The sequence below is a fragment of the Patagioenas fasciata genome, chromosome 1 (assembly GCF_037038585.1).
Source record: "Patagioenas fasciata isolate bPatFas1 chromosome 1, bPatFas1.hap1, whole genome shotgun sequence".
Taxonomy (NCBI): domain Eukaryota; kingdom Metazoa; phylum Chordata; class Aves; order Columbiformes; family Columbidae; genus Patagioenas; species Patagioenas fasciata.
The window spans coordinates 138,093,755-138,106,704 of record NC_092520.1 but is presented as its reverse complement, the minus strand read 5'-3'; the positions used below and the strand labels follow the sequence as shown (position 1 = coordinate 138,106,704).

At 37.9% G+C, this 12,950-nt stretch overlaps 1 protein-coding gene across 21 annotated transcripts in view; it reads right to left on the bottom strand.

Moving 5' to 3' along the window:
- Positions 1–12,950, bottom strand: part of SOX5 (SRY-box transcription factor 5) — a 657,930-nt gene that overhangs the window by 85,182 nt on the left and 559,798 nt on the right. For all 21 annotated transcript variants that reach the window (XR_011741632.1, XM_071815743.1, XM_071815738.1 and 18 more), the window contains one exon: positions 5,511–5,596. Coding sequence is in view for 20 of the 21 variants with exons in the window: in XM_071815743.1 (XP_071671844.1) it covers positions 5,511–5,596 (86 nt within the window). In the remaining variant the exon portion in view is untranslated. The remainder of the gene's footprint in view (positions 1–5,510; positions 5,597–12,950) is intronic.

Sequence of the window (12,950 nt, the reverse complement as noted above, 5' to 3'; positions counted from 1 at the left end):
CTCTCACTGTTGAGAAGGCAGCTTAGATGGTATTTAAAGGTAGACACTGCCCACCAAATGGAAGGAATAACCTTGCACTGCAAAGAAATGGTTTACCTTCTTGTAGGCAAAGAATTGGTTATAGTAATACACAAAGAGGTCACGAACGTAGATTGCAGAGTAAATGAATAATGGATAAGGTATTGTCATCTCTTGGCTACATTTCATAGAGACAATAACAGGACATTGGACTTTTTTTCTCAATCAGAAATAATTCTCATGTCTTTGAAGCTCTGGCAAGTTTTCTCCCCAATACAAGGAAAGAATCAACCTTTCAGTATTCACATGTATCACTACAGGGTTCATATAGTTTTTTTCAGGGTCTTCTTTCACAGATTTGAGGTGTTGTATAATAATAATGCTGGAAGGCCAAGTGATTAATCTGGTAAAAAAGAATATATATATATATACTTGACAATTCATGCATAAAAATGTAGTGCCATCTCTTTAAGAGAGTGAGGAAGTTCACCAGCAACATTTCAAATGAAACTTAAGGAGATGCTTCCAAGAAATACCGGAACTGTCAAATGGAGAGATGTTGCTCATCCCTGCAATGGTGCAGAAGCCAAAAGGAAGCTAGTATGTAAAAAATAAATGGTATTTGACTGAGCAGGCAGTCCTTGTGCTTTATTTTTGTATCACAGGCAACAGACATTTTATGTAATACTCATAAGACCATTGGAACGGTCTATCTTCTGATCAGTCACTGTCTGCTTGTTAAATAGCTCCATCCTTTCTGTTTCCTTCAAGTGAAACAACCATGGAGACCACAGATGATTATGTGACCCTTCAGGTATCTAGAATCAAGGTTTTCCAATGGAAAATTTGTAATGAGTCAGACAACTAAGTAACAGCAAGATGAATAACTTCGAGGAGCACTCAAACTCTGAATCAGTCTAACTTTTCTCAAAATCTAGCCACTTATGTCAGTGCCTACATGTGGTCCAAATCCTTCTAAAAATGTGGTCCAGACTATGCATGCTAAATTCCATTGAAACTCAGTCCTTGGCGTACAGCTTCCCACACCACTGAAAATAATAGGTTTGTACTAAGAAGGAAAACAAAACAAAACAAAACAAAGATTAAAAAAAAAAAAAAAAGAGAGAGAGAGACCAAAATACTTACCAAAGAAAGTACAGACTAAAAAACTTGGCCAAATCATTTTTCCAGATAAGTTTGAGGTCTAAATCTGCTCATCATCTTTATACAAATAGCCAAAGAGAATCAATCAGGATTCTCCAAATGATGGTCTTCAGAACTGAGACACAGCTACAATGCTTTCACACCCGTATGCTGACATGAGGTTCTCTTAATCCCTTCAGTGACAGGTTTGGTCATAATATTGAACACAACGACCAATAATCATGATGTCCTGTTTCATGCTAAGACGAAGAGGCAAGAAAGTCTGAATATGGGCACTCAAAACTTTTTGGGGTGCTTTTCAAAGAGCAGATGTTTGCAGGAAGTTCGTGTTACATCAAACTGCTATACTGTTTTGACAGGACAAAAAATGTCCATATAGTTACACTACACTGGCAGCTGTCATTATACATCCAGCCTTATCTTTCAATATAGTTATGGGTATCTACTGCATTTGTATTATTGCCAATTAATCAGCTGTTGTCACAGTTTGGTTATCAAACAAACAATCTGGGGTATCTGAACCATTTGCACTCCCAATGGTGCGGATTCCTCTCAATTTTCAGATCACGTGGTCAGGTCCTTTGTTTCCTGATGCTCAAAAAGCACTCAGGAATTTCTCGGAAAAGAAACCACCAGATAACATTTTATACCGGATTTGCTCAGACTTCTGGAAACATCTGTTTCATTGTAGGTCTGCCCAAGATGACCTGTACTAGAAAAATCACTTCAGTTTACTTTGTGTAAAACTTGTTACACGATATCTATGCTTACAGCTTTGAATGTGGATCTTCAAGATGAAGGAGTTTAATCCCCTCATCTGCTGAATCACATAAGAAAACATCATGTTCATTTAGGGCATATAGCAGTACTTTCAATTAATTAGCCTTATTCAGTGCAACACAGTGGGAAGGCAATGTTCAGTTTTGTTTTTGTTCATTTGAAACAGAATCACTCTTGAACAAGACCATACGAAGTTTATGGAGGAAAAAACTAACATAAGAAACTCACGTGCTAACCAAGAAGAATTGCACTGCAATGAAGGTGCATTTTAAAATGTCACTTCACACAATATTTGGGACCAAATATTCTCATTAATAGAGGAAAACCAAAAACTTTTTTCCAAATGGCATTTATAAATGTGGGTATGAGTGAACATGCAGGGCTGATGATAGCTCTTTATCAGAGGACAGGTTCAAGCAAGCGTCCTGTTAGTTCCAGCTTCTCCAAGATGGCCCCATCTGTTTACTCCTTTCCCAACATCTAACAATGTAAATTTCAGTTTCCATTCCATTACTGAGTCATTAGACTCTCTGTGGACACTGATAATAAAGGCAATCATGTATGACTAACTGTGGTGGATATCGGACGACAGAATCTGTATACTCCAGTGGAGACTCCAAGGCAGGGTGAGAAACAGAGGACTTCAGATTGCAAACCCATCAGTGGGAATCAACAGAGCATTCCAAAATGAGACATTCCATTTTCACTGACAAACAGTATCTTTGCCACAAGAAAACAATCAGGTGTTAGCTGTTCTTCTATAAATACAGTGTAGATTTCATTTACAAAAAGAAAATTCAATTTGGACAACCAGGGATAAAAAAGTACTTCCTGTTGATCTCAGCGTACACCATGCCCCGACTTAAAATTCTCAAATTAAATAACAAAGATATGTTTATTGCTACACAAACAAACAAGAAAAATTCCTTGGCTTTGTCTTCACTAAGATAACGTTGTATACCAAATTCAGCTGGGAGCAACAAACAAAGCATTGTGTCAGGTTCTTTGATCTCCCCTGAAAACTACTGCTCTTAGTACACAAAGATGAGTGATAGGAAGGCTAGAAAAAGAAAAAAAGAAGGAACATTGTACTTCTTTGACCTTCTACTGTCTGATAACTAGAGGCCAGAGGGCTTGTAGGGAATCCTATCGTTATAAGGGAATGCCTGAAGTTAGAACAGTTCTTGCTTGAAAAAAGACTGTAATGGCTGCACATTCACTCATGCTACTTAAAGGTGGTTTTAGACAAGTTCTTCATGAGTGAAGAAACAGTCATCACTGAGACAAATTAGATTTGAACAGAGTTTGGAAGGCACAAGCCTAGGGTAGCAGTTATGCTAGATTCAGATCCACACATGTTAGCAGGGGTGAGCGTCCATTCTGAGCGCTATATCAGAAAACTTTTCTCAAAGCACATGTAGCTATCTAACTCTTTCAAATGGCACCAGAAACTAAGAGGCATGTCCCATTTCTATTAGATGGGTTGCACTGATACCTGAAAATCACTGTTGAAATGTGAAGAAAGATAATTTAAATTTTTTTTCCAGCACATACATATCCTTAGAAATCAAGTCTGAAAGATTTGAAGGAGTTTACAGAGTTAGTAATTTGAACCTCTCCTGCTGACTGACTGCCAAACTCTTCCTTCAATTCCAGACTAAATAACATGTATCAAAACAACATATGTGGATTTGTTCAATGCTTTCATTTTAATATTCTTCTTTGCACAGAAACAAGAGGCCTTTGAGGTTTTTGAATTTTCCACAACCTAAACTCATCTTTGGATATTTATGAAGTCAGTTGCATTTGCACAAAGGCCACCTTTTTACAAAGAAACTGTCATTGCGATAAAGCCTATTTTAACCAGAATACTTCAGCCTATCACAGCACAAAGCTGGTCCTGAAATGGAAGTAAACCATCCTCCCTACTTATTGGAGCACGGATGCATTATTTTAGAAATAGCTTGAATGACTGCAAAAATAAGGAGAATTAGACTCATAACTCTATATTCTCATTGTGAGAAAGCTCCATTTTCGGTTTTTTTTTTTTTTTTTTTTTTTTTGGTGTTTTTTTTTTGTTTGTTTGTTTCTTCGATATGTGTGTTCATGTGTGTTTTGCTATTATAAGCACTTTATCAATACTGATATTACTCCTCAAAATTCGTTTCAGAACGATGACTCTTATGGGTCTCATGATTCTTAAGCCGCCTACAGTATTTGTAACTCACAGCATCAGAAACTAACACGCAGACAGTGTAGCTTTTCATACAAAGGCACAATAGGAATGAATGTATTAACCTCTGTGGTGCATGGAATGTGTCAGCTTACACACTGGCAGCTATTTCTGTGAAACTCAGCTCACTTCCGCTGGCTGTGTTAAAATGAAAAGCAAAAAAATCTTCCCCAGAACTATGTCCCACGCTCTCGTGTGCTGGCCAAACAACTGAAATATCTGATGTTGCAGAGTCTACTTCACAGTGATGTTGGCCAAACTGAGTTTGAGAATGCATTTTACATGTACTGTTTATAAATGCTGAGCTTTTCCAAGCAGGTATAACGCTCTGTCGTTCCATGTGACTTGGCAAGTAATAATGAGCAGGCAGACAAATTAGCAATGGAGAGTATGGGAATTTTTTTCTTTCTACAAAAGGGTGTCAATCTGGGTTTTGCAAAACTAGAGATGATTTGGATCTTGGTTCCATTTTAGTCCCAAACTTTACTCAACTTCATCCTACCAGCAACATATACATGGCAGGTAACAAAATTCACACTGTGGATGTGGGACATGACATTTTATTAATTCCAGTGACTTGACAAGGGTTGTGAGCCTAATCAGGAATACCTGAGGAACATCTGCACTGCTATCGTTAAGACACATGGACACCCTAATACCTCCAAAATATAGAATGATATTGGGAGTTTTGAATCAGACACATCTGGCTACAAAGCCAACGCTTTAATGAAGCTCAAAAAGAATTCTTTAGTATCTTTCCACCTGTTTTCTAATTGCCTATGTTAAATTAGTATAGTTGCTAATTATCTGCACTACAGCAGTGCCTAAAATGTGCTGGGTACCATAAAACACTGTAGGAGGGGCCAGTCACTGCTCTGAAGAGCTTACAGCCTAAAAGGACATAATCACATTAAGCGACTTTTAAGCAGTTTAAAAGTGCTTGTCAGGACAGAGCTTTTCTGCCTGGCAATGTGTTTCCTTTTGCAGGTTTACACGTAGCCAGCCTCCACAGCGTGCGTCAGAACCATCTAATGGGAACGACAAGCAAACATACTGCTCTGCAGAAATTTAAGGTACAAACCTAGAAGTATTTATATTGACAATAAAGCCACAAAAATGTAACAAAAAAGTTCCCCCCCTCCAAGGTAAAAGGAAAATGTATATGATTTGACAATTATTTTACTTCAGATGCAAAGTGTAAGTGAAGAGAACAGACACAAACCCCTTCTTAATTGCGTTGCGTTCAAATGGAAGAGAAAACTGTTCTTTTGTATTTACTTAACCTTTGCCTCGTCTGCATTGTTTTCGGACTTACCTGCAGTTGGAGTGGGCCTAAGCCTGGTGTTGCTGCGGCAGCAGCTGCCATGGTAGTTGGGATCAGCTGAACGGGGTAAGGGTCACCTAAGTAAGAGAATAATAGAGGCGTCAGCACCTTTTATCTACTCTCCACCTGCAAATTAAAGTCCTGCATTCACTCTTTCCAAAAGCCTTCTTTTGTGTGCCTTGTTGAGGCCTAATGAAAAGCTCTATTGTGCAGCCTTTTACTAACACTCTTTTCACAATTCTGGCTGAGAGAGGAATGTGAATAAAAGGCACAAGCAATTAAGGCGGAAACCTCATCCTTTTTCATGATGTATTTAGGGAAATGGAAAAAAAAAGTGCACATTGATCAGAAGGCTGCACTTCAAAAAAAAAAAAGGGGGGAAAAAAGGAAAGAAAGAAGATGGGGGTGGAGGAGAAGAAAATAGTACAACCTTGATAAGATCACAGCATCAGAAGGGGACAAATTTACAAGCTTGTCCAGAATCCGAAGTTAACTAAACTCTGCTCACTGTTAGTAAACTGAGCCTCACACAGATCAGAAATGGCACCCCCCTGAATACTGTGTTTTCTTTTAGGTGAGAAAAAAAAATCTTGCTTTAGTTTCAGGCTTTGATCCTACAACAGGAAAAAGCATGTGAAGTTAAGTAAATCAGATACAAGCCTCCCAAATCCCTGCGCGAACTCCTTTTCATGACTTGCGATTCAATTTTGCTCCTGAGGGAAAACTACTTCAATTTTAGTGAGAGCTGCATGAGATAAAGGGATCCAGTAAACGTTACAAGAAAGTTGCAGGTGTTTCTAAAGGAAAATAATCTGAGATGGCAAAAATCAAGATGCAGATGGGCACGTTTTAATGTCATGGAACACTCACTTTCGGTCACTCCTTACATATCTGATTTGTTAAAATAAACTTCATAGTAGCCCATCAACAAAGGTGTTAAGAAAACTGGTAAAAATCATAAAACATGTTACATGCATTCTATTGCTTTTCTAAGTGATAAAATGTTTAAGTACTTCCCACTCAAATAAGGATCACCAGAGCATTTCTGTATGTCCCTATATTCTGCTAGCGTGCATGATTTCTGTAGCATTAACACAGCCACTTGAAAAGAGACTATGGAAAAGGCAGAATGCTTTATCATGAAAATCTACCTAAATGTTCCTGTGCATTTCATTAGAGAGGTAGATTAAAAGTTTTCCTCCTTTATTGTGCTCTTTTGAGTGTACTGGGGAAAAATAAAGACAAATTAAGACAGCAATGCAAGCTGTTCTATACAATCATTATTAGTTATTATTGAATTAAAGTTTATAATGGTATCAAGCCTAAGTTAAAAGAAACAGAAAACAAAGGAAATAAATTTATCTAATGCTTTTGAAATGTTAGAAGTAGGCTGTTTCGGTGTATACACATTCAGGAAAACTGCTAATGTTTATTTTCTCATTTTATAATACAACCTTCTTTACAGGCATCTTTTCATTCAAGCATTTCAACCTCCTGTTAAGAACTGAATACCATAAATTCTAGAAATGGAAGGCCAGAAAAAAACTGGGCTGGCAAAGCATCTTAACAGATATTTAACTTTGATAAGTGTGCCTGCTTATATTTAAGAACATCTTAAATAATGCTTTGCTGACTGAAGCCTCACAGTCTTTCAACACTGTCCAGCCAAGCAATGGGAATCCAAAGGTCCACCCAGGCATTCCCATTCACAAACGTCTTTGTGCCAGCATCGGGTCACAACTTCTCTATTTATTTATTTATTGTCAATGGGCAACAGAACTCCTGACTTGCTTGGTTTTGGTTTTGTTATTTTTTTTTACCAGACGATGTCATTGTTTCACATTTTCCAATTTTACTTGGTGTTAATTGAGGCATCCACTTTCTGAATCATACCATTGATTGAACTAAAAATTTCTCTGACTTGAAATTTTCTAATCTTTTGACCAAAGCAGTGGACGCTAAACATGTGAAGACACAGAGAAGAAAGAGATGGAGGTCAAGGAATCAAGGCCAATGGTGTTTAGCTGCTTCCACCCCACTAGTAGCTCAAAGGGTAATCCAGTACCATTCTGAAAGACTCCTCCCTAGAAGAGGACATTTTGTTGAAGAATCAGCCATGAAAGAATATAAAATTATTAATTTATCAACTGTGAACAAAAGAATGAGGGAAAAGTTTCTCACTAGCATGTTGATTTTACAGCCCATTAAATTTTTTAGTTATGAATTATTTGTAGTAAAACATACATATTAAAGGATAGACTTGCATGCGCTGTCCCACATTCCTCTTCTCTCCACCCACAGGTATAAGCCTCTGCCCGTGTTCCCGCAACCTCATGTTACTTCATAAATCCCACTGTTCTCACCTTCCTAGACAGCCATGCAGATCCTCATACCCTCATCTGTTGTGGTAATTCCTATTTTCTACGATTCATTTCGCAGATATATCAAGGAGATGCTTGTGAGAGAAGAACACACTAAAGTCCCCGTGTGCATGGTCACAACCACTGGCTTTGGTGGTGTAGAGGTAATGTCTCTGGGACTCTTTAGGAGACCATGATAGCAAGCAACACAAATAGAAGCTCACATACTATTTCAGAATTTTAAGGAAAAAACTCAGTTTCACCCTAAAAAAACAGGTTATAGCTGAGCAGAGCTCAGCTCTCCTGTCTGCCAGGTTGGGTTTTTTGTTAGTCCACTCTTTAAAGGGTTTTACATTTGTCCAGCACTCAAAAATAATTTTAACAAACAAAAACAACAAACAAAACTGAAAGGCTTCTGTAACCTATAATGAATCTTTGCATCATTATGCTCTTCTATCTTGTGCTTATTGTAGGGGTTTAACAATTATTTTTATGAAGAAAAGTACACCCTGCCCGTGCTGTGACTCTTTCACAAGTGCAACTCACACACAGTATATCCATATTATTGCTCCCATGGTACAGACAAGGCAGCAGTGAAGAAGTTGGAGGAAGGTATGATAACAACCAGAGACACCATCAGGGTTAATGGTCCACTGTGCTTGCCCTGGTACAAATGTCTAACAAAAGATCACGTCTGTCTGGAGGAGCTTACTGTCCACAGGAGGCGAGATGCAAAAGACCAAGGAATACGCTTGAACACTCTGCCCTGGCCTGGGTCACTCACGAGGCCGGTGGAAGAGCCGAGACTAAAATCCACAGATGATGCTTCAGCCAGTGCCTTTCCCAGGGAAGGATTCAGGCCCTGCATCCAGGAAGAGGCCAAACACTTACAGACTCACATCACGTAGTGCAGGAGCAGCTGCCACCCCTCAAAATACTAACGAGTGCCTCAAGTCTCCTCTGACAAATATGTACCTGCTCATTCTTGGCTGTTACTCTACAATATGATACATCTTTCTACTGTCCTTAAATTTATTCCCATTAGACTGAATGTTTTGCCTGAGGAGTTTTAGTTAATTCTTAAGTCCGGGAAACACATGTCTTAACTATTTCATTAGTTCTTCAGTAAATATCTTATTTTTAGATGTAAAAAGTTGCTACATTTTTTTTCCCAAGCTCTGGGAACATTTCAGGAATGTGAGGCAAGATATGCAGTTATTAGAAATAGATATTTCCCAAGCCACTCACAAGTTTGCATCAGTGAAGACACCAAAAAATTCTGAAACAACTATATTACATTTCAATTTACAAAATTCACTATTAATCTACTAATGCACACAGGCAGGGGTGTACCTCCCTGCATCTTTCAGCTACCAAAAGAGACATTATGTGCAGTTCTTGCTTTCATGTTCCAAACTGTCTCTCATTATGTGTGGACTTTTCTTATAAACAAAGCACCAGAAAGAAGTTTTGTTGTTGTTGCTTTTCTTCAGTACACTATGTGGCAAAATCTGGAGCAGGCCAAAGACTGGCATTTTTACTGTGAGAAAAATTATTTCATTAGCTGACATATTTTTCTCTAATATATAATTATTTCCCTGCTACTTGGTGACATCACTTGGAAGAAGAGAATTATTCAAGACTGACTACATGAAAAGAACACAGAAAGACATATGTACTGGTGATATAGCACCTGGAGAAGTGAATGGGATACGTCAGCCTGGGGGAGCTTATGGGGAATATTAGAGGTGTTGGTGCACCCTGTGAGCAAAGGAGAATGCCAGTGGCACAGGGAAGGAAGAAGGCAAGGCTGAACCCTCAATTCTGTGCCAATTCTTTATTTCTCTATCCTTCTTTTGGTCCGTCTTCCACAAACATAACCAGAACCTCTTTCCTGATAATTTATGCACTGCAAATTCTTTCAATTTCACATCACACCTTCATTCTTGCCCAAAATAATCTTCCAAGATCTTGCTTACAAGAGGATTTTTCACAAAGTACATTCACTTTTAAACCACTCTTTCTATGAACTTTCCCTATCATTCTCCACTGAAAACACTTTTCTGCGAAAGTTGTGGTACAGAGCCAAGTGGACATCCTGTACCAAAATGCAAAATAATAACCCTGTGTTTAGGAACTTGATTTTCAACTGACACGCTACCAAGCTCATGGATATTAAATGACTGTATACTTGTGGAAATACAACAGTGGCTCTTAAACCACTTGTATGTTTTGCAGAATGTTATCAAAGGAGTTTAGTAAGTTAAAAAACATTAAGATTTTTTTTTTTTAAAAAGAGAAAAGAAAGCATAGGAGCTAACATTATGTGTGTTGCACCATCCACCTAAACTCATAAGATGTTTTTTGTATTCCTTTTTCTGTCACTCATCTCATTTATTCTCCTTGATGGTGTAATCCCCCCTAGTGTCTTGTCTTGTCTCCTGACAGGCTGCAAGCTCTTCAGAGCAGGCACAATTGTCTTACTTGCTATATAAATCAAGTTACATGCTAATGTTAAATTATAATGTTTTGACAGGATTTTTAAGTTGAACCTGATTATATGAAACAATAGAACACTCTGATTTTTTTTTCCTGAAATTTTCTTCTTTAAAAAAAAATGCTACCAGAAGAGGAGAAATAGGGGGTTTATTTCCTATGATTTTTTTAAACTTATTGTTTTCCTCCTACCTGTCTTTCAGGGTCAGCAAGTGAAAAAAGTTGGAGGTCAAGGAAGGAGAAGGAAAAAAAGCAAACACTGTAAAGAATATAAAGAATAGGAAACAAAACCAAATTCTTAAATTATAATTTCCAAAGCCAGTATACTAAACTAAATTCCATGAAAAATACCGCAACAAACATTTTCTCGTAGTAGATTCTGTTGTATGAAAAGGAATTTTACATTATCTTCCTCACCACTTTTGACAAGCTCTAGAAAAAGCTACAATAATTTTTACACTCAATTTATCACTTAAGTATATTTATTATTAATAATCACGGCTGATGGCTAACTGACAAGTAAGCCACTGCACCTCTTCTCACCACTCATTCCTTCTCATCCTCATCAGAGTTTTTCTTTTCATTGTTTTGGTGTGATGGTAGACACATAGCAAGAGCAACGGGAGGCTGTGAAAGACAGAAGCAGTGTTCCCTGACTTTTGGCTCTAGACATTAGGGATTTAAATAAATAAGAAAAAGATTATGAATAAGATACCACCAGCGTCTTCCAAAAAGAAAGCCTAACTGGTTCCCTGATTTTCTTTGAGGATAATTCCAGACGGCATTGACCAAGTGCTGCTGCCTACAAGGGATTAGCTTATTTTGTGCTTTAGAGATAGACACAATTCAGTCTACAGAGGGGATAGCTTTGGAGGCACCTCAATGCAGCCTTCCAATTCTCATGAGGAGGTGATCAACCATACAGGGGCAGGCTCCTCACAGCAGTGTTAGGTTGGAGAATAAGGGCTCATGGACATAAAATGAATCAAGAGAGGATCAGATTTTCCCCGTGAGAAAAGCTGGATGTTGAAACAGGCTAGGAAATCATGGTTGTGCTGTCTGTCCTTGGAGGTTTTCAATCTCTGACTGAGTAAAGCCCTGAGTCACCTGGTCTTATATCCTAGATGACTCTGCTTGGAGGAAGACTTGGACTACACACTTTCTGAGATCCCTTCCAACCAACATAATCCTATGATTTCCAGGGTGTCCTTTATATATACATATATATATATAAATATACCTGCCGAATAAATGACGGTTAATCACAGTTAATCAAAAGCTCTAAGTACCAAGGAAAGCCAGTGTATTTCTACAGAGTTTTGAGCATGCTCATGAATGTAGAAATTTGGACTTCTAATTAGTTGCCCAGCTATGGATAATAGTGTTGTAACACCAGACATCTTTTGTGGCCTAGAAACTCAACAGAAATGATCAGCCTGTTTTCACAGGACCCCATTATTTTCCTTGCTTGTTCTGTTTTTATTAGTATTATTGTGAGAAGCCACACGTAGATAGAGGCTATGGAATTCTTTCAGTTAGCAACAGTCTTTAGTTCTGTTGGGGTTTTTTTTGCAGTCTTGATGCTTTCCATTGCATTTGCAGCATTACAGAAATGACACATTCTCATGTAGGCTAAAAGGCAAAGCTGTTACCAAAAATTCCTTCGTCTTGCTGTTCCTGTCCACAATGCTATTACTCTTTTCTTGTCCTGGGGGTAACATGAGGGTTTAGTCATATGCTCATTCTTTCCCAAGGCATAAAGAGTAGCCCTGAAAGATGACTAGCATCTTCATAAAGAAGCTACAGTATGTGGTCCTTGCAGCACATGGTTCCTATTTTTGTCATTCTGATAAAAGCATAGCAATGCCAATATTCTTTTCTTGTGATTTAGTGATTGTCAATGACCTGTATGTCAGCTGATAGAGCTGACACAGTTAGATCAGAAATTAGCACTCAATCTCTTTAGAAGCCAGACACATGGACACTGAGCACAACAAAAATTATAAGACAGTCCACATGATACTCCATTAAACAATGAAACATGTGACTGACTAAAAAACAGAGATACAGCAGCAACTTTCCCTGAGGAAGGTTACGGTATTTAACTACTAAACATTAATTTTATTCTACTGTACGAGGAACCAATTAACTGAGAGTTTAATTTTTATCAGACATCGGAATTATATTCAGAATATAGATCAACAGTAACCTCAACATATTTTAATTTTATTAGGCTTGGCTTGGTCTTCTCACACATTTTTGCCAATTGTAAAAGGCAGCTAGATATTTAATCAATAACTTTGTGTGCATTATTTTATTTAGAACACTTCCAGCAGCAACGAGCTGATATGTAAGACACATACAATGCACCTATTGTATATTCAGATCTTTCCCCCCTAGCTAGATATGGTTGAAACAGTGATTAAAGTGCTTTCAAAAAACCTTGTGTTGATGACATCTGACTAGGAACACAATATGATTTGTTACAACCAATTATTCACAAGGGAGAGGAGGACTGGGCAAAGAAAAACAACTCTTGTTTCTAAAATTTGGCATATTTCCATAAAAATAACAT